Source organism: Rhinopithecus bieti, unplaced genomic scaffold, assembly GCF_001698545.2.
Source record: "Rhinopithecus bieti isolate Rb0 unplaced genomic scaffold, ASM169854v2 scaffold_61117, whole genome shotgun sequence".
In the NCBI taxonomy this organism is placed as follows: Eukaryota; Metazoa; Chordata; class Mammalia; order Primates; family Cercopithecidae; genus Rhinopithecus; species Rhinopithecus bieti.
In genome coordinates, this window is record NW_016824934.1 from 1,354,011 (window position 1) to 1,374,887 (window position 20,877).

At 43.8% G+C, this 20,877-nt stretch overlaps 1 protein-coding gene and 1 long non-coding RNA gene across 2 annotated transcripts in view; one reads left to right on the top strand and one right to left on the bottom strand.

Annotated features, from left to right (window-relative positions):
• Positions 1–20,877, top strand: part of SLC3A1 (solute carrier family 3 member 1) — a 46,833-nt gene that overhangs the window by 5,510 nt on the left and 20,446 nt on the right. The window contains 4 exon segments of the mRNA XM_017862705.1: positions 249–403; positions 5,228–5,353; positions 19,344–19,463; positions 20,375–20,499. Of these exon segments, the coding sequence (XP_017718194.1) occupies positions 249–403; positions 5,228–5,353; positions 19,344–19,463; positions 20,375–20,499 (526 nt within the window).
• Positions 4,115–16,269, bottom strand: LOC108522489 (uncharacterized). The gene is made up of 3 exons (XR_001883488.1): positions 16,118–16,269; positions 12,925–13,007; positions 4,115–4,906 (listed from the first exon to the last, which is right to left on the bottom strand). It is a non-coding gene; the product is annotated as an uncharacterized LOC108522489 (long non-coding RNA).

Sequence of the window (20,877 nt, forward strand, 5' to 3'; positions counted from 1 at the left end):
CCCTCCCCTCCCCTCCCCTCCCCTCTCCTTTCCCTTTTTTTTTATTCTTCCAGACAGGGGCTTGCTCTGTCTGCCAGGCTGGAATGCAGTGGTGCAATCATGGCTCACTTCAGCCTCCACCTCCTGGGCTCAAGCAATCCTCCCACCTTAGCCTCCCAATGTATTAGGGTTACAGGCGTGAGCCACTGCTGTGCCTGGCCTGTCATATACAACTTTTCCTAGCATTTGAAATGTTTTTTACTCATTAGGTTTAAAATTAATCATCGATTTCATACCAAACCACACCAGTGATAAACATACTTGGTTTCAATTGAGTCGGACACGGACAGGAAGATATACTGATTATTATATCTGGCATGACTGTACCCATGAAAATGGCACAACCGTTCCACCCAACAACTGGGTAAGTATCAACCCGTCTGATTTACGAAGGGGTAAAAGGCAGATATGCAGTGATTGAACTGGTTTCGTAAAATCCTTTTGAGAAAAAATTAATTAATGTAGTTTATGGGAAGGGGGGAAGTTTCTGAAAGAAATAGAAATAAGGCTTCCAGTTTTTATTTACCCAGGCCTCCAGTTATTATTTAGGTTTCTGATTTCATCATAGAGGTGATGTGTTCTAGCAAATTCAAACCTATATTCTCTCCTTCCACCCTTCCTTCACTTCCTATCCGATCCAACTTGGATTCCATGTCCCATTAGTTCGATAACCATGTTTCTACTATCCATACCCCTTTGCTTATTTATTTATTTTTTTCTTGAGATGGAGTTTTGCTCTTGTCCCCCAGGCTGGAGCTCAATGGCACAATCTCGGCTCACTGCAACCTCCGCCTCCTGGGTTCAAGCAATTCTCCTGCCTCAGCCTCACCAGTAGCTATGATTACAGGTGCATGTCACCATACTCGGCTAATTTTTGTATTTTTAGTAGAGGTGGGGTTTCACCATATTGGCCAGTCTGGTCTTGAACTCCTGACCTTAGGTGATCCACCCACCTCAGCCTCCCAAAGTGCTAGGATTACAGGTGTGAGCCACTGCACCCGGCCCCCTTTGCCTTTCTGACTTTTTGTCTTCTCTGACAAAACCCTAGCCATGAATGAACCCAATTATCTACTTTCTTTTTGCCTAAACCCTGGTAGTTGAGTCTCTGGAGACATCACACCTTCATTGTCCCCACCTGAACTGAGCCATCCAATCTTCTTGGGAATTTTGCTAATTCCAACTGATCAACTTTCCTTCCCTCCCTCTTTTCAAACATCGTATCGTGGCCTCTGCCCCGATCACTCTCAGCAGCAAACTCGACTTCGCAGAGAAAACAGAGGCCATCAAGCCTGCCTGCCCCATTCCCAACCTCTTCCTACTCACTCGTTTTACAACAGAGGCCAGATCCCTCCTTTCTGGGGTGACCAGATTTAGCAAATAAAAATTCAGAATGCCCAGTTAAATCTGAATTTTGGATAAGCAGTGCATAAATAAGTTTTTAGTGTGGACCATACCTTCTTTTTTATTTTGTTTTTCAGAGACAGGGTCTTGCTCTGTCTCCCAGGCTGGAGTGCAGTGGCTTGATCATGGCTCACTGCAGTCTTTGCCTCCTGGGCTCAAGCAATCCTCCCAGCTCTGCCTCCCAAGTAGCTGGGACCACAGGTGTGTGCCACCATGCCCAGCTAGTATTTTAATTTTTTGTAAAGACAGGGCTTCACTATGTTGTCCAGGCTGGTCTTGAACTCTTGGGCTCAAGTGATCCTCCTGCTTCGGTCTCCCAAAGGGCCGGGATTACAGGTGTAAGCCACTGTGCCTGGCTGCATGAGTCATACTTATACTCAACAATATGTGTTGTTGATCTGAATTCAGATGTAACTGGGCATCCTGCACTTCATCTGGCAGCTCTGCTTCTGTCCCAGGCCAGAGGTTCCCCTTGCTGGGGTTTGTGTTCTCTCCTGCCTTTATTCTGGATCATCCCTTCCTCCTCCAGTCCCTCCTTCTCTCTTCTGGACCTTCTCCATAAATATTTAAACATCAACTTTTAGGTGACCCAAGGACACTCAGAATTGACACATTTCCAGGCCGACTTTGTGATGTGTGATCTTCTCCCTACCTTTCGTCTCCAGGTTCAGTGAATGGTACCACCATGCAGCCTGAGGAACAGGCTGTCAGCAAGCCCTGGCAGTTTCACCGCTTTAATCTTTTCCTCCAGTTCACTGACTTGTTGAAATTGCAATGACATTAGCAAACATTTACAAAATACTTACTCTGTGCCAGGCTCTGTGCTAAGTGTTTTATATTCCTTAATTTAGTTAATCCACTCTATAATCCTATGAGTCAGGTGTAATTCCTGTTTTGCAGATAGGCAGACTGAGGTTACTCAGCTAATAAATGACAGGGCTAAGGCATGGGATCTAGTCATTCCAGCTCCACAGTCTGCTTTTAAAAATTGCTGCTATACTCAAACCGTATCATTTCTTGCTTATAGAATGGTCACAGCTGCCGTTTTTGTCATCTAGTTTTCCATTGGTTTGTTAGTTGTTCACTATAGTCAAGGTTGCATTTTCTAATGTAATAGTTAATATGTTCAAAAATATGTATATGTATATGATGGATAAAAACCTTGTAGTATAACCATATATAGCAAGACTTCGACTCTAAAAAAATTATTTTTTAGTTTCCTCTATTTTGAACTTTATGAAAAGTATCATGCTAGGTACAGTCTTCTGTAACTAACTTTTTCACGATTTATTCATGTAGCTTCAGGTAGCTCATATATGTTCGTTGTTGTATATTTCACTGTGTGAACAATCCATGTTTTACTTACCCACTCTTCAGTTGATGGGAAGTTGGGCTACTTCTGTTTTTTTTTTTTTTTTTTTTTTTTTTTTTTTTTTTTTTTTTTTTTTTTATGAACGATGTTACTATAAACACTCCCATTAATCTATCTTGGGGTACATGTGCAAGGGCTTCTTTTTTCTTTTTTTGAGATGGAGTCTTGCTCTGTCACCCAGGTTGGAGTGCAGTGGCGTGATCTTGGCTCACTGCAACCTCTGCCTCCCCAGTTCAAGCGATTCTCCTGCCTCAGCCTCCCAAGTGTCTGGGACTACAGGCACCCATCACCACGCCTGCCTAATTTTTGTATCTTTAGTTGAGATAGGGTTTCACCATATTGTCCAGGCAGGTCTTAAACTCCTGACCTTGTGATCTGCCCACCTCGGCCTCCCAAAGTGCTAGGATTACAGGCGTGAGCCACCGCGCCCAACCAAAGGCTTCTTTAAGGTAAATAGGAGTAAAATTGCTGTGCAGGATGTTGCATGCTCAGCTCTACAGGATAGTGTCAAATTAATTATCAAAATGGTTGTACCAATTTATATCCCCCACAGAAGTATTAAAAAAATACACATTCTCATTAATTCCTGGTATTGCCCAACTTTGTAATATTTATTTATAAATTATTATTATCATTATTTTGTGTCAGGGTCTCACTCTGTCGCCCAGGCTGGAGCGTAGTGGCTCAATCATAGCTTATGGCAACCTCGAGCTCCCGGGTTCAAGCATTCCTCGCTGCCTCAGCCTCCTTAGCAGCTGGACCACAGGCACGCACCATCATGCCTGGCTGAGTTTTTTTGTTTTTTTTGTAAATATGGGGTCTCACTATGTTGCCCAAGCTGGTCTTGAACTTCTGGCCTCAAGCAGTCCTCCCACTTCAGCCTCTCAAAATGCTATGATTACTGGCATGAGCTACCATGCCCAGCCCAGACTTAAAACAATATGGCATTGAGATCTTAATTTTATATTTATTTAATTACTAATGATGATGTGTCTAATTCTTTTTTTTTTTTTTTTTTTTTGAGACGTAGTCTCGCTCTGCCGCCCAGGCTGGAGTGCAGTGGCCGGATCTTAGCTCACTGCAAGCTCCGCCTCCTAGGTTTACGCCATTCTCCCGCCTCAGCCACCTGAGTACCTGGGACTACAGGCGCCCGCCACGTCGCCCGGCTAGTTTTTTTTGTACTTTTTTTTAGTAGAGACGGGGTTTCACCGTGTTAGCCAGGATGTTCTCGATCTCCTGACCTCGTGATCCGCCCGTCTCGGCCTCCCAAAGTGCTGGGATTACAGGCTCGAGCCACCGCGCCCGGCCAATGTGTCTAATTCTTAATACAGTAATTATCTAATTCCTAATGATGTTGAACATCTTTTCCTACATTTATTCACTTAAGTGTCTATTTCTGCAAAGCACCTGTTTATGGTTTCTTTCCCCTACTTTCTTTTGGATTATTTATCCCTTTGAAATTGCTTTCTTCAGTTCTTTTTGTATTCTGGATACTGATCTTTTATTGGTTATGTACACTAAAAATCTCTTGCCCTGGTTGTGTCCAGGCGGGCTGTGTGTTGAATTGGAAGGGGCACATGTCCTTGAAAGGCAGCAGCTGCTACTCAGCATCTGCCTGTTGTTGCCATGGACATGTGGACCCAGCGTAACTATGTCTTCCAACTCCAAAAGATTGATGTGAAACCTCTTAGTTTTTAAATGTTTTCCAGATGTTCTCTTTAACATGAAATGGACAAAAGGCCTAGGACAGAGCCCCATGAAGCTCTCACATTCAAGGGCCCACCACGTTGACTTAAGGAGTGGTCAGAGATGCGGGAGGGCAGCTGGGAGAGTCATGCCTTGGGGCCATACATGTGAGCATTTCCAGACAGAGGAGACCAGTGACAGAGTCGACTATTGCTGAGTACCAACACTTGAAGTTGCTTTTTATTCTTGGAGACTGGTAGAGATTTTAAGTGAAGGATTCTAATACTTTTCTGAGGATACAATTTAAATATTCAGTCTGTCTGAACTCAAGCTCCAAGACGAGCGGAATGTGTCTTTCTTCTAAATTGACTACCATTTTGCTTCTCTTCACAAACAAGAGTTCAGACCCTGCACAGAAGATTCAAGAAAATACATTATTAATGACTGTTCCTTAAGTTGACCTTGTCTTGGGTTTGAGAGCACTGGTTTGCTGTTGCAGTTGTTACAAACAGCCTCTACTATAAAAATACATTACAACCCTGTTTGTTTGGCATTCGGTCAATGGGGTGGGGAGTATTTGGAGGAGTTACTTTAACCTGCTGCTGTCCATAGAAGGAAAACTCTCAGGATTTTCATACTCTGCCTGCAAAGGATCAGGGAGGGCAATGACCTTTATTTGCTGGCAATACCATTACGTGTAACTGATGTGCTGTTTTCTTTGTTTGCCAGTTAAGTGTATATGGAAACTCCAGTTGGCACTTTGATGAAGTGCGAAACCAATGTTATTTTCACCAGTTTATGAAAGAGCAACCTGATTTAAATTTCCGCAATCCTGATGTTCAAGAAGAAATAAAAGTGAGTATAGATACCCACACAGACTTCTCCATTAATGGAAGTTTAGGTAGTTATTTAAAACACTTATATTGCACAGTAATTGTGTAGGCAAATCAAGCCTTTAGTTATTTGAAATACTCTATAGTTATTTGAAACACTTTATATTCCACAATAATTGTGTAGGCAAAAATCAAGCCTTAATTAAATCCAGGATTAAGCTGTCTGGTGCAAATGTAGACTCTCAGACGTGTTTGTGGCTCCTTCCTTCATCTAACCCAGAGAACCCAAATGGAAGGAGCCAGAAACACCTGCCACCCTAGCTCCAAGTTGCCCCATCACCTGTGACAGTGAGCTGTGCAGTGCCTGTGACAGTGAGCTGTGCAGTGTCTGTGACAGCTGTGCAGTGCCTGTGACAGTGAGCTGTGCAGTGTCTGTGACAGCTGTGCAGTGCCTGTGACAGTGAGCTGTGCAGTGTCTGTGACAGTGAGCTGTGCAGTGCCTGTGACAGCTGTGCAGTGCCAGTGACAGTGAGCTGTGCAGTGCCAGTGACAGTGAGCTGTGCAGTGCCTGTGACAGTGAGCTGTGCAGTGCCTGTGACAGTGAGCTGTGCAGTGCCTGTGACAGCTGTGCAGTGCCAGTGCCAGTGAGCTGTGCAGTGCTTGTGATAGTGAGCTGGTGCAGGGAGGTGGGTCCTTTGGGGTCTGGCTCCTGCATCTGCAATGGGCCTCTTGATGAGTTATTTGACTTTCATGTCTTAGCTGTCTCATCTATGAAACACAGTTGGTGGCAGTATTTGTTTCATAGGGCTGTTTGGAAGAGTAGATGGGATAACCCATGCACAACACTTCTGTACTCATTCAGTAAATATTAACATATTGCCTTCTTTGTGCCAGGCCCTGTCCTAAGCACTAGGAATGCAGCAGTGAATAAAAGAAGCCTTACCCTCAAGGAGTCTCCAATGTACTGAGGGGAAAGCAGGCAATTAGCCATATATATATATATAAACGTCAGGTGGTGGTGAATGCCAAGGGGAAGGGGCATCAGAGTGCCAGGTAAAAGTGGCTCTTCTATATAAGTTGTGTAGGAGACGCCTTCTTATGATGAGATGCTGTTTGGACAAAAACTTGAAGTGGGAAGGGAACCATGTGACTATCTGGGGGAAGAGAATTTCAGGCAGAAAGAAGAACAAATGCAAAGGTCCCAAGGTGAGAGTGTGGTTCGTGTGTTTCAGGGATGGCATGGAAGCCAGAGTGTAGGGTTGCCAAATTTAGCAAATAAAAATACAGGACATCCAGTTACATTTTTAATGAATGATGCAACATTTGAGACATACTGCTACCAAAAAATTATTCATTGATTACCTGAAATTGAAATGTAATTGAGTGTCTTGTATTTTATCTGGCAACCCTACCAGTATCCTGGAGTGAAATGGGTTAGGGCACTGAAGTAAGCAGTGGGGGCTGATCAGTTCTCACAATACAATTCACAAAACATAACGGCTATGTTCTTGTTCTTGTTCTTGCTGCTCCTATGGCTACAGTGGGCAGAAACTTAGGTGAGTAGGGGAGTCCTCTGAGCCAAGTAGGCGGGGAGGAGACCTGAACAGAACAGGGAGCAGTGGGCCTTTCCACAGCTCACCACATCAGCCAGATAGAGTGGATGTAAGCTGTCATGTTGGAGTCACTAGGGGCACCTAGAACCCTTGGTTTAGTTTAGTTTTATTTTGAAATAACAGTTTAATTGAGATATAATTCACATACCATAAAATTCACCCCTTTTGAGTGTGTAATTTAGTGGTTTTAGTATCTTCACAGAGTTGTGCAACCATCACTACCAATTTCAACACCTTTTTTTTTTTTTTTTTTTGAGATAGTCTCACTCTGTCACCCAGGCTGGAGTATAGTGGCACGATCTTGGCTCACTGCTACTTGTGCCTCCTAGGTTCAAGCGATTCCCCTGCCTCAGCCTCTCGAGTAGCTGGGACTACAGGCATGTACCACCATGCCCAGCTAATTTTTGTATTTTTGTAGAGACAGGGTTTTGCCATGTTGGCCAGGCTGGTCTCAAACTCCTGGCCTCAGATGGTCCACCCATCTCTGCTTCCCAAAGTGCTGGGATTGCAGGTATGAGCCACTGCGCCCGGCCTAATTTCAGAATACTTTTATCTTCTCAAAAAGAAACCCCATATCCATCAACAGTCACTCCTTATGGCCTCCTCCCTTTCTTCCCCCACCCCTTGAAAACCACAAATCTACTTTCTATCTTTTTACCCACCTAAGCCTCAGTTAGATAGGTTTTGCCTATTCTGGACACTTTATACAATGGAATCATGCTGTATCTGTGTATCCCTGGTAGGTATCTATATCTATGTTTATTTGAGAAACTGCCAAGTTGTTTTTCAAAGCAGCTGCACCATTTTACATTTCCACTAACCACGCATACAGGCTCTAATTTCTCCACATTCTCACCAACACTTGTGACTGCATGTGTTTTTTATTACAGTCACCCTGGTGGGTATGAAGCGGCATCTCACTGGTTGTGTTTGCCAAATGGCTAAAGATGTTGATAATCTTTTCAGGTGCTTGTTGTTCATTTGTACATCTGCATTGTAGTAATGTCTATTCAAATCCTTTGCCATTATTATTTCATTTTATTTTAGATAGAGTTTCGCTGTCACCCAGGCTGCAGTGCAATGGTGCAGTCTTGGCTCATTTTAACCCCAGTCTCCCAGGCTCAAGTGATTCTTGCACCTCAGCTTCGTTGAGTACCTGGGACTATAGGCACGTGCCACCATGCCCAGCTAATTTTTGTATTTTTTGTAGAGATGGGGTTTCTCCATGTTGGCCAGGCTGATCTCGAACTCCTGGTATGGAGCAATCCTCCCTCCTTGACCTCCCACAATGCTGGGATTACAGGTGTGAGCTACCGCACCTGGCCCTTTACCCATTGTTAAATAGGGTTGTCTTTTTATTATTGGGTTGTAAAAGTTCTTTACATAGTCCTTTTTTTTTTTTTTTTTTTTGAGACAGGGTCTCACTCTGTTACCCAGGCTGGAGTACAGTGGTGTGATCTCGGCTCACTGCAACCTCCACCTCCTGGGTTCAAGCAACTCTCCTGCCTCAGCCACCCAAGTAGCTGAGATTACAGGTGCACATCACCATACCTGGTTAATTTTTGTATTTTTAGTAGAGATGGGGTTTCACCGTGTTGGCCAGGCTGGTCTTGAACTTGTGGTCTCAAGCAGTCCTCCTGCCTCAGCTTCCCAAAGTGCTGGGATTATAGGCATGAGCCACCGTACCTGGCCTCTTTATGTATTCTTGATACATGATTTACAAATAATTTTTCCCATTCTATTGGTTGTCTTTTACTTTCTTGATGGTGCTTTTGAAGCACAAGAGTTTTTAATTTTGATGATGTCCTATTTATTTATTTGTTTTTTGAGACAGAGTTATGCTCTTGTTACCCAGGCTGGAGTGCAGTGGTGCAATCTTGGCTCACTGCAACCTCTGCCTCCTGGGTTAAAGCAATTCTCCTGCTTCAGCCTCCTGAGTAGTTGGCATTATAGGCGTGTGCCACCACGCCCAGCTAATTTTTTGTGGTTTTAGTAGACACAGGGGTTTTATCATGTTGACCTCAGGTGATCCACCCGCCTTGGCCTCCCAAAGTGCAGGGATTACAGGCATAAGCCACCGCGCCTGGCCCAATTTATTTATTTTTTTCTTTTGTTGCTTGTGCCTTTAGTGTCGTATCTAAGAACCGTTGCTTAATCCAAGATCATGCAGATTTACTCCTATGTTTTCTTCTCAGTTTCGTAGCTTTAGCTCTTACATTTTAGGTTGTCTATGATCCATTTTTTAATTAATTTTTATATAGGGTGTGAAGGTAAGGAGTCCAACTTCTTCTTCTTCTTCTTTTTTTTTTTTTTTGCATGTGGCTATTCAGTTATTCCAGCAATATATGTTTAAAAATACTATTCTTTCCCTACTGAATTGTCTGGCAACTTTTGTTGAAAATCAATTGACCACAAATGCATGGGTTTATTTCTGGACTCTCAATTCTGTTCCATTCACCTATCTGTCTGTCCTTATGTCAGTACCACACACTGTCTGAATTACTAGTGCTTTGTAGTAAGTTTTGAAATCTCGAAGTGTGAGTCCTACAACTTTGTTATTTTTCCATATTGTTTGACTATTCCAAGTCCTTTGGATTTCCATACGAATTTTTGAGTCAGCTTGACAATTTTTGCAAATAAGGCTGCTGGGGTTTTGATAGGGATTGCATTGAATCTGTGGCTCACTCTGGGGAATATAGCCATCTTATATTAAGTCTTCCAGTCCATGAACGTGAGATGTCTTTCCATTTATTTACATGTTCTTTCATTTCTTTCAACAATGTTTTGTAGTTCTCAGAGTACATGTCTTGTACTTCTTTTGTTAAATGTATTCCTATAGACTACTTAGTTTTAAGCCTTTTTTTTTTTTTAAACTATATATGTTTGGTGATTCCAGAATTTGTATGAATTGTTTTGGAATCTGTTCCAGAAGTAAGCACCATGAGTGAGGGCACCTTGTCTCCATGGGATTGTGGGGTGTAAACATGGTCAGCAGACTAACTAGGGGTTAGTTTTAAACTTCTCTGGTAGCCTGTGGACTCTCCTCTTCTTCATCACCAAAACTCCTTTGCATACCCCCCACGCCTCACGCTCTCCCCACACATTCTATGTGCTAAGCTTTGTACCTGGATAAATTAATGCTCAGAATAAGCCTAATTTACGAGGTTTTGTAATCATTTTACAGAGAAGAAAATTGAGGCTTAGATAGGTAAAGTCACCATCCTTGGGAGTCATGGTGCAGGACTGAAATCCAGACACTGGGACTTGAGTTCATGCTCTTAACCACAGTCCTTCACCTGCTTTGTACATGTAGGCAATGTATGTGTTTCCTTCTCCATGCTTCGCTTTTCCTGCACAGTTTTTTCAAGGAGGTTTTCAGGTATAAATTGATAAATGTGAGTGTAAACCAGCTGTTTTACAGTTGGTTTATCAGGCAGTAGATTTTTCCAGTCTCCTTGTGGCAACAGTGATAAATTGTCTGGGGCTGTTTAGACAAGTGTGATAAATTCTGCCAAAATGTGCCAGCCAATACATTATTTTTTTGACTAACCCAGCTGTGCTCTTCCAGATACCCAAGCCTTGGAGTGTGTGGATAGGATCCTTATTTACTGGTCCTCTGGCTGAAATCCCTCATGTGATGAATCATTACTGCCTCTGGTTGAGAGATTAGACTTTATTTGCAAGACTGGTTTAGAAGATTTACTATTAGAAGTAAATAAGAAATGCTGAGAAACTGAGAGGAAAGCCTCTTTGCTCCTGGAAAGGGACCTTTGGCATGAAGGAGACTTCTGTCACCCTCCTCCCCACCTTACCCCCAGCAGCGCTTGTTTCTGCAGTAGAGTTAAGCAGATTAATAATTTGCAGCTTAGAGGGTTTGTGTGGAGGAGGCATTTGGAATGACTTGCTTGCATACCACCTTGTACTCCTGGAGCCTGAGCTCACTTCCTCCCCGCTCCTATCAGATTTTGCTTTATCTGCACAGTGGGAGGCTGGCATGCGGCGGGGAAATACAGCAGAGAGCACCCTCTGCTCTCCGTCTCTTTCTCCTCCCCTTTGCACTGGCCATCAGGGGACTTAGCTCTGCTCTGAACCTCTTAGGGCTTGAGTGCTTTACCTGAAGAAGTCAGAAAACCTTCTCTGAGGTATCAGGGCTGTATATTTGTATACTATTTTATACTTTTCCAATCACTTTGGTTTTTACTGGTCCTCCAAATTTCTTATTTGACAAATGAGGAAACTGAGGCACAGAGAGGTGAATTAACCCAGCAGGTTAGCAGCATGGCAAGGAAGAGACTCCAGATGGCCTGGCCTCATGTCTGGGGTTTGGAGTGATCCTAGACCTGCCATATGGGAATGCTGAGCCCCAGGGTAGGGACTGCTAGGGAGACCCAGCTGAAGAAGGAACCCAGAGCATAGGTGTAGGCTCTGTTCTTTCCCTACTAAGCATGATACTTCTGGAGGCAGCAGCTCAATTCAAAACACAATTCACTCACTACCTGCTTGATTATCTAGCTCTATGCTTGATAATAATAATTGTGCCATTTATTGCACCTCCTCTATGCCAGGCACTTTATTACAATAATTCACTCATTTAACAATAGGTATTGTGTGTCTTGACCACGTGCTAAGGGTGTAGGGGCTGGTAAGATAGATACCTCTTGTGGCCATCCTGGGGCTTATATTCTGGACTGGGAGGTGGACAATTAAACAGGCAATTACAATAAAATGTGCCAAGCGGTCATGACAGTAGGAGGTAGGAATACACAGGGCAAGCGTCTGACCTGGACACATTTGGAGAGGAGGTGAAATACCTGAGGAACAGGCATGAGCCAAGTGAAGAGGCGTGGGTGGGAGTGTTTCCAGCAGAGGAAAGCATGGATTATGACACATTAGAGGTGCTGGGAGTTGTCCAATATCACTGGGATGTGATATATAGAGCAGGGAGTGACTCGATGAGACTAGAGAGGTCACCAGGGGCCAGGTCAGGAGCACCACTGAATGCCCTGGTAAGGATATGGGTTTAAAAGGTCTTAGGTATGGACATGTTTTTGTTGTTGTCATTTCATTTTGAGAAATCAGTCTGGTTTTGGAGAAGGGGTTTGAGTAGGGCAGGTTTTGAGGCTTTGGGGCCAGGGAGGAGGATGGTGCAGTAATCGGGAAAGAAATTCTGGTGGCTTTAGGCCAGTGATGGAGGCATAGAGGTCCCGAGAAATCATCAGGACTCTGAGAGGAGTCCCCTGTGAATCCCAGGTTTCAGATTTGAATATGGGGTGGGTGACAGGACCATTTTCTGGGACGGGAGACACAGGAAGAGAGAGGGAATTATCTTCGGTATGGAGAGTTGGAGCTGCCTGTGAGACATCCAAGTGTTCAGTGGATGGTTAGATATAAGGACACTGGACCGGGTATGGTGGCTCACACCTGCAATCCCAGCACTTTGGGAGGCTGAGGTGGGTGGATCACGTGGTCAGGAGTTCAAGACCAGCTTGGCCAACATGGTGAAACCCCATCTCTACTAAAAATACAAAAATTAGTTGGGCATGGTGGTGGGCTCCTGTAATCCCAGCTACTCGGGAGGCTGAGGCAGGAGAATTGCTAGAACCCATGAGGCAGAGGTTGCAGTGAGCCGAGATCATGCCACTGTACTCCAGCCTGGGCAACAGAGCAAGACACTGTCTTGGGGGAATAAAAAAAGATATGAGGACACGGAGCTCAGGGAAAAGTCTGGTCTAGAGGTAAAACTTTGGGACTTGTTAACGTGGCTGATGTCTACAGAGCTCAGGCAGGTGTTTGGTGAGAGAAGTAGGCTGGGTAAGGTGAGCAAGAGGGGGTCAACTGCAACTTAGCTGGAGCAAATTGCTCATATGTGAATGAGGGCCAGGTGTTGGCAGAGCTTCCAATTAAAAGAAAAAACAAAGCAAGCCAGCCTAGCAAAGAAGTCAGAGCACCCTACAGTTGCAATTCTGCTGCCACCACTTACCAACTATGACCTTGTCAAAGGCACATCATCTTCCTGAGCCGCAGTTTCCTCGTTGGTAAAGGGGGACCAATAATGGTATGTACCTAATGGGGTTACATGAAGATTAAATGGTTTAACCTTTGTAAAGCACTTAGGATGCTGTGTTTTTTACTGTATACAGTACTTGTTAAATAGTCAGTAAATTGGTAAGTAAATAAATACTATCGTGAAGTGAAATGTCCAGAGGGTGTAAGATCGAGCCCCAAGGAGCACTGACATCAAAAAACTGCAGAAGAGACAGAGAAGGGAGGCAAACCAAGGGGCAGGGTGTAACGGAGCTAAGGTATCTGTTTCTACAAGACGAGATTGATCACAGTGTCAAGTGATGCAGAGAGACTGGGTAACATAAAGACTGAAAGGCGTCCGGGCATGGTGGCTCATGCCTGTAATCTCAGCACTTTGGGAGGTCGAGGTGGGTGGATTACTTGAGGTCAGGAGTTTGAGACGAGCCTGGGCAACATGGTGAAACTCTGTCTCTACTAAAAATATAAAAATTAGCCAGATGTAGTGACAGGCACCTGTAATCCCAGCTACTCAGGAGGCTGAGGCAGGAGAATTGCTTGAACCCGGGAGGCAAAGGTTGCCGAGCTGAGATCACACCGCTGTACTCCAGCCTGGGTGACAGTGAGACTCCATCTCAAAAAAAAAAAAAAAAAAAGAAGACTGAAAAGTCAATTGACTCGCAGCAATACCTTATTTACTCCATACAGAAACCTTCCATACTGTGTTATTGATGGACACACTGAGCCTTAGCTGGTCTTGCAGATGCCCTATGTCATGCAGCTGGACAGCAAGAGAGCTGGGTTGTACCCAGAGGGTCAGATTTTTTTTTTTTTTTTTTTTTTTGAGACGGAGTCTTGCTCTGTCGCCCGGGCTGGAGTTCAGTGGCCGGATCTCAGCTCACTGCAAGCTCCGCCTCCCGGGTTTACGCCATTCTCCTGCCTCAGCCTCCGGAGTGGCTGGGACTACAGGCGCCCGCCACCTCGCCCGGCTAGTTTTTTTGTATTTTTAGTAGAGATGGGGTTTCACCGTGTTAGCCAGGATGGTTTCGATCTCCTGACCTCGTGATCCACCCGTCTCGGCCTCCCAAAGTGCTGGGATTACAGGCTTGAGCCACCGCGCCCGGCCGAGGGTCAGATTCTGAAGTCCTTGATCTTTCCTCTACTTCCTGCTTCTGGAGGAGTTAGCAAAGAATTTTTCCAAGATTTCTGAACATGAGTAGGGTCAGTTTTCTTTCTCTTGTCTCTAAGTAGAGGAATAGTTTCCCCTGTGCTCTGAAATATCCTTTCTCATTCCTTCTTGAGATGGACAACCTGGGATTGATGACATTTTCAAGAGGATGTCTTCTGTTTGTTTTGTTTTGTTTTAGTAGAGACAGGGTCTCACTTTGTTGCCCAGGCTGGTCTTGAACTCCCGAGCTCAAGTGATGCTCCCACCTCGGTCTCTGAAAGTACTAGGATTATAAGCATGGCCAAAGAGGATGTCTTCTCTATCATCACATGTAAGAGTAGACAGAGCTTTTCCCAAACATGGCTTTTAAGGTAAACGGGCCCCCAAATGTCAGCCATCTCAAGGCTTGGCTTGAGGTTCTGTGCATTTGGATATGTTAACTTCTTTCTTTTCACTCAGAGCAGTGAGTCATTTAAAGAGAAAAGAGTTAAAAGGTTCCCAGTGGAAAAACCAGGCATGTGTGATGTCATGGGAGTCAGACAGGAGTCAAGGACGTAGTGTACAGTTCAGTTCCCAGAGTCCACGGCACTTACGTGGGTCACTAGACCTAGCCGACTCAGGCTCTGTGCCCATTTTTGCATCTGGAACCCTGGGAGACCTTCACTGGAGTAAAGAGGGTTAACAATTAAAATCTGAAGCTCTTTTTTCTCTCCTGGTTGAGAGAATAAATAGCATGAAGCAAATATTTTTCAAGAGCAAACTTTGGATTATCTTGGTGATAATCTGAATAATCAGCATTTAAAATGACTTTCAGAAAATGTCCATCAAGCTTTTACTGTTTTGTCTCATTAAACAATGATACTATTTTCGATTATGCCAGGACCATAAACCGTCTGTGGGGTACAAGTTTCTCATGTTTAATGTCAGGTCAGTATTTCACAATGCTGAGATCTGGACTCTGTAAAGAAAAGGACTGGCTTTATTTTAGGAAATCAGTGCCCAAAAGCTTGATGTTTACACAGAATGGTGCTTCATGTTTTCCCACACTTTTGTCAGAGGCTGCTTGGATGCCTTCAGTTATTCGTGCTCTGCCTCAACCAATGTTCACACTTTTAAAGAACAGCACCACCTGGGGGTGGACCCGGGTTGCGTGGGGTCTGAAGCTCAGTAATTGAGGGCCTTTTAAAATAGAGCATAAAATTAAGTACAGAAAAGTTGGCATTTATTTAGAATGAGCAAAGAAGGGGAGTTAGATGGGTGAAAGTGAGAGGTCTTGAAGCTTAAGTTTGGTTAGCTTCATAATAAGGTCACTCCTGAAGCCACTGAAAACTTGTTCTAGAAATGAGGTGCCTTGCTTTGCCCCAAGACTTCTCTAGCCCATTCTCTGATGAATGGCTGCCACTTCCTGCTTGCCAGCCATTGCAAACCCTCCCCAGGGCGAATTGCTGTTTTACCCTCTTGTATTACCATGTTTCTCTTCTTTATCTCAGCTGTGATTTAAATATTTTTGTGTTGCTATTTGTCTAGCTGGAGATTCTAAAATAATCCAGGAGACCTAGGGCTGTGTCTGTTGTATTTTGCTTGTGGTTGTAGTTCCAGGGCTTGCCTAAGTGCCTGGTATATAGTAGGAGCTCAAATATTTACTGAATGGATGATTTTGGTAAAAGAGAAAGGCACTAGTAAGAACAAATTTGTTTTTTATGTCCCAGAGAAAAATTCCACTGGGTAGAGATTACTGGAGGTTATTTGGGTCACCTGTGCCCATGATAAGAGTTATTCGCCCCAGAACCTGCTCTTAGGTATAAAAAATTCATTCGAGCTTCACCGTTCAAAATCTCAGCTTAAAGTGAATTGACATGAGCAGTATTAACCCTTGCATTTAGCTGTTGAGACCCTTGATTTAACTTGAAACCTCCACATTCACATGCAGATAGAAGAAATGCTTCAAGTCAAACAAGTTGATATGGTTTGGCTGTGTCCTCACCTGAGTCTCATCTTGAATTGGAATTCTCATAATCCCCAGGTGTCATGGGAGGGAGCAGGTGGAGATACTTGAATCATGGGCGTGGTTTCCTCCGTCCTGTTCTCGTGATAGTGAGTTCTGATGGTTTTATAAATGGGAGTTCTCCTGCACAAACTCTCTTGCCTGCTGTCATGTAAGATGTGATTTTGCTCCTCATTCTCCTTCTGCCATGATTTTGAGGTCTCCACAGCCCTGTGAAACTGTGAGTCAATTAAACAGCTTTACTTCACAAATTACCCAGTCTTAGGTATGTCTCTATTAGCAGCATGAGAACAAACTCTAATACACGAGTGAACTGTAGGATAGTTGTCATTTGGGATCTGTGGCTCTGTTCCCCTCCACAGGTGAAAATTGGTTGTTTAATTCTAGTACTTTACTGATGGTTTTGCTCGAAAGTGATATATACATTCCTGTGAAACCTTGCATACAACAAGAGATGAGCCAAGAGAAAAGTAGGGAGAGCCACTGTTCCTTTGCAGAGCTTGTGAGCAGGTGCTAGAGCAGGCCTCGCTGGGAGGGGCTGGCTGGGGGGTTGAGGCGGGTAGCTGAGGCTCAGGCCCTCTGCTTTTCAGGGTCATCTGGTCCTCCCACCTGTCCCAGTACATGCCAGGCCAGCCTCTGCCTCCATGCTTGGCTCATGTTGTCCCATTCCCACCCTCCCTTGAAATCCTACCAGGTCATCTAGGTCAAGTTCAAGCTCTAGCTCTTCCTTCTCCTGTTGTGCCCACCCATATTATTTTGAAATGTCTTGAAGCTCTTGCAGCCCCGTAGGCAGAGGTATCTTCTCTCATGAGGACCTGCATTATTAGGTGACCATCCCTCGTCCCACATGTCCCCAACTATTCTGTAGACCTGAAGCCAGGGAACATGCTGTACTTCTGTAATGTTTGGTTATTCAGGCTCAATACGTCATTCTTTCGTGCTACAATTGGTTCACTAAGTACCAGGTGCTGTGTCAGAGGCCTACAGATGGGTACCACCACACCCAGCTAATTTTTCATTTTTTGTAGAGACAGGGTTTTGTCATGTTGCCCGGCTGGTCTAGAACTCCTGGGCTCAAGCGATCCTCCCACCTCAGCCTCCTAAATTGCTGAGATTACAGGTCTGAACCATCATACCTGGCTAGAAAAATCTTTTCAAGGTTCGTCCATGTCGTAGCATGTGTCAGCACATCGCTGCTTTCCAAGGCCAAATAGTCGTCGTATGGACAGACCATTGGGGTGGCTTCCACTTTCTGGCTACGATGAATAATGCTATGAGTATTTGTGAACAAGTTTTTGCGTGGACATAAGTTTTCATTTCTCTTGGGTATGTACCTATGCGTGAAATTGCTGGGTCTTATGGTAACTTGATGTTTAACCTTTTGAGGAAATGCCATACTATACAGTTGATTCTTCACACATCAGATCTTTAAAAAAATGTAAGTCAGCCCACAGCCTTTTCTGCTTAAAAATCCCTCCAGAGGTTTCCCATCACCCTCACACAAGTCCCAGATCTTTCCTGTTAGCTACAAAGCTGAACATGATGAGTTAGTTCTCTTTACCTCCTTCTACTCACTTATGCTCCTCTGGCCACACTGTCCACCCCCTACCTCCGCCACTGTCCTTTTTTTTTTTTTGAAACAGGATCTCCTTCTGCCACCCAGGCTGGAGTGCAGTGGCATGATCTTGGCTCACTGCAACCTCCTACTTTCAGGTTCAAGCAATTCTCATGCTCGGCCTCCCAAGTAGCTGGGACTACAGGTGCATGCCTCCACGCCAGACTAATTTTTGTGTTTTTAGTAGAGACGGGGTTTTATCATGTTGGCCAGGCTGGTCTCAAACTCCTGGCCTCAAGTGATCCGCTCACCTCAGCCTCCCAAAGTGCTGGGATCATAGGCGTGAGCCACCGCACCCGACCTAACCACTTATTTGCACCAGTCTTCATCTCTCTAATCTTTGGCTTCAGCATTAAAAATGCCTGGGAACCAGGCCGGCCATGGTGATGTGCTCAGGAGCAGGTGAGGCATGGGAGAGGCTGAGCAGGCAATGACTACCTTCTCTCTAGCAAGGTGTGTTGGGAGAGCAGGGCAGGAGAGGAGAGAGCCAGGGGCATTCAAACAATAATTGGATTTCCAGCACACACCTTAGGAAGAAATTCTGTCACCAAAAAATAAAATGCAATGTATGAGAACCTGGATTTTCAGGCTTAACTATTTTTGCTTGGGATCAATTTATCTGTGAAATTAAAGCCAGTGGAATAATGTATGTTTCATCTTTTTTAAGAAGGAGTTTTGTTCTTGTTGCCCAGCTGGAGTGCAATGGCCTGATCTCGGCTCACCACAACTTCTGCCTCCCAGGTTCAAGCAATTCTCCTGCCTCAGCCTCCCGAGTAGCTGGGATTACAGGCACCCGCCACCACGCCTGGCTAATTTTTGTATTTTTAGTAGAGATGGGGTTTCATCATGTTGGCCAGGCTGGTCTCAAATTCCTGACCTCAGGTGATCCGCCTGCCTCAGCCTCCCAGAGTGCTGGGATTACAGGTGTGAGCCACCGCACCCGGCCCATTTCATCTTTTATTATCTGAGTGTCTTCAAGACAACACTTGTATCTGAGTTTTACCACAGGATCATCACTATTCTTATTTACTCGGTTGATGGTTGATTCTATTTTGTTTTGTGTTCCTTCCATATTACTCCTAGCAGGAGATCCTTTAATACCTAAGGACATCACCTCTCATTAGCCTTCCTAATAAGGAGTGAAATATTTAACTATTGAATAATGTGTTATTTTCTTTTAAGTTTGCAGTGACAGTTAAGGAGTTGGGCATGAGGGAGATAAGAAACTTTCCCAGTTTATCCCGAGTCCTATCTTTTATTATGGTTTCATTCTTCCATTTCTAGTGGATTCTCTAAGCTTTGGAAACATCTTCATAACATCCATTACAAATGTAACTAATTGTAATTCTGAATTCAAATATGAAGGAGGTGTGGGAGTCACTAAATGCAGTTACTTGAGAGTGCATTATAGTAAGACAGTTAAGCTAAATACATAAAAAATAGGCTATGTGAATACGTGAATACTGTGCTTGTTCTGTATGTAGATATCTATTTTATGATGACAAGTCGTTAACAGTCAAAACTTTTATTAAATGTTGTGATAATAAAGTGTAGTTAATGTAACCAAGCATTTTGCTTCTTCGTCTTTAGGAAATTTTACGGTTCTGGCTCACAAAGGGTGTTGATGGTTTTAGCTTTGATGCTGTTAAATTTCTCCTAGAAGCAAAGCATCTGAGAGATGAGATCCAAGTAAATAAGACCCAAATCCCGGTAAAGTTTTATTTTAAACGTTTTTCTTTTGCCTTTTCTGAAAATGTCATCAGAGTGTTGTCTTTCTCAGCCTGAGATACCAATTACAAAGATGAGTTTTGTCCTGTGTCTAGTAAGTACCTTGATTCATTTCTTTAGGAAATGCGCAAGAGTTTCAAATGCATATGCACAAGATGTTTTTTCCACTGGTTCCCTCCAGAGCGAGGGATCCCTTGGAGTCCTTCAGTGACAAGGGTTCTGAAAGACATGGACAGTGTGGCCTCTACCAAGGGCCACAAAATAGAGGACATTTACTCCTGCAATGTTGTCATCTGACATAAGTTCAAGTGAGGAGGCCTTGGCTTGTATGAGATGTTATCTTTTGTTTTGATTCTAGGAGATTATTGTCATCCTAGAAAGACATAAAAATAAGACATTGACGTAGAAATACTACAAAGATACAGAAATCAGGAAAAGTTTATTGAAATCCTGAGAAAAGCATAACAGTAAGGAGAAAGGATAGTGGTGGCAAAGAAACAAATTTAAGTGCATGATGTTAATATTTTTGTGAGCAGATAAAGTTTAAGTGTAATAATGAGCTCTATAACCACTAAGATCATTTTCTTTGTCTTTAAAAGTGTCTGAAACATTTTGACAATTACATGGTCAGGAGGACTTTGTAATCAATGTTTTGCTTGGTAAAATTTATTTGCTAAAATGGGTGACAGTTTATTAGAGAAATATTGCTTAGTAGATTTATAAAGTTAACAACTTGAGCATCAAATGAAGTATTCTTCTCCATCCACAAAACCATGTTTGAGTGTGTGTCTCGCTTGGCTTGAGCCCTTTGAAGAGGTTGTCTACATTCACATAGAGCCAGCTGTGGGCATGCGATGTATGAAATGATAACCATGTCGTCCTGGTTTTCAAAGGACACGGTCACACAATACTCGGAGCTGTACCATGACTTCACCACCACGCAGGTGGGAATGCATGACATTGTCCGCAGCTTCCGGCAGACCATGGACCAATACAGCACGGAGCCCGGCAGATACAGGTGACCACGGCACATGCTCTCATTCTTCCTGGGCTTAGTGTGTGATCTGCAGTGTATCCCTCACAACCAAGTGTATTTGGAGGTTCAAGTAATAATGTAACAAGCCTGCATAATTATAATTGATTACAGTTTGGTTATACCGGGGCCTGCCATATTCCTTTCCTGTTTGCTTACTTTGCTGACTTTCAGTTTGCTCTTTTGTTAAATGATGCAGATTGATCACACTACTTCTTCACAGGAGTTTTGTGAAAATTAGGTTAATTAAAAAGAGATTATAGGCCGGGCGCGGTGGCTCAAGCCTGTAATCCCAGCACTTTGGGAGGTCGAGACGGGCGGATCACGAGGTCAGGAGATCGAGACCATCCTGGCTAACAGTGA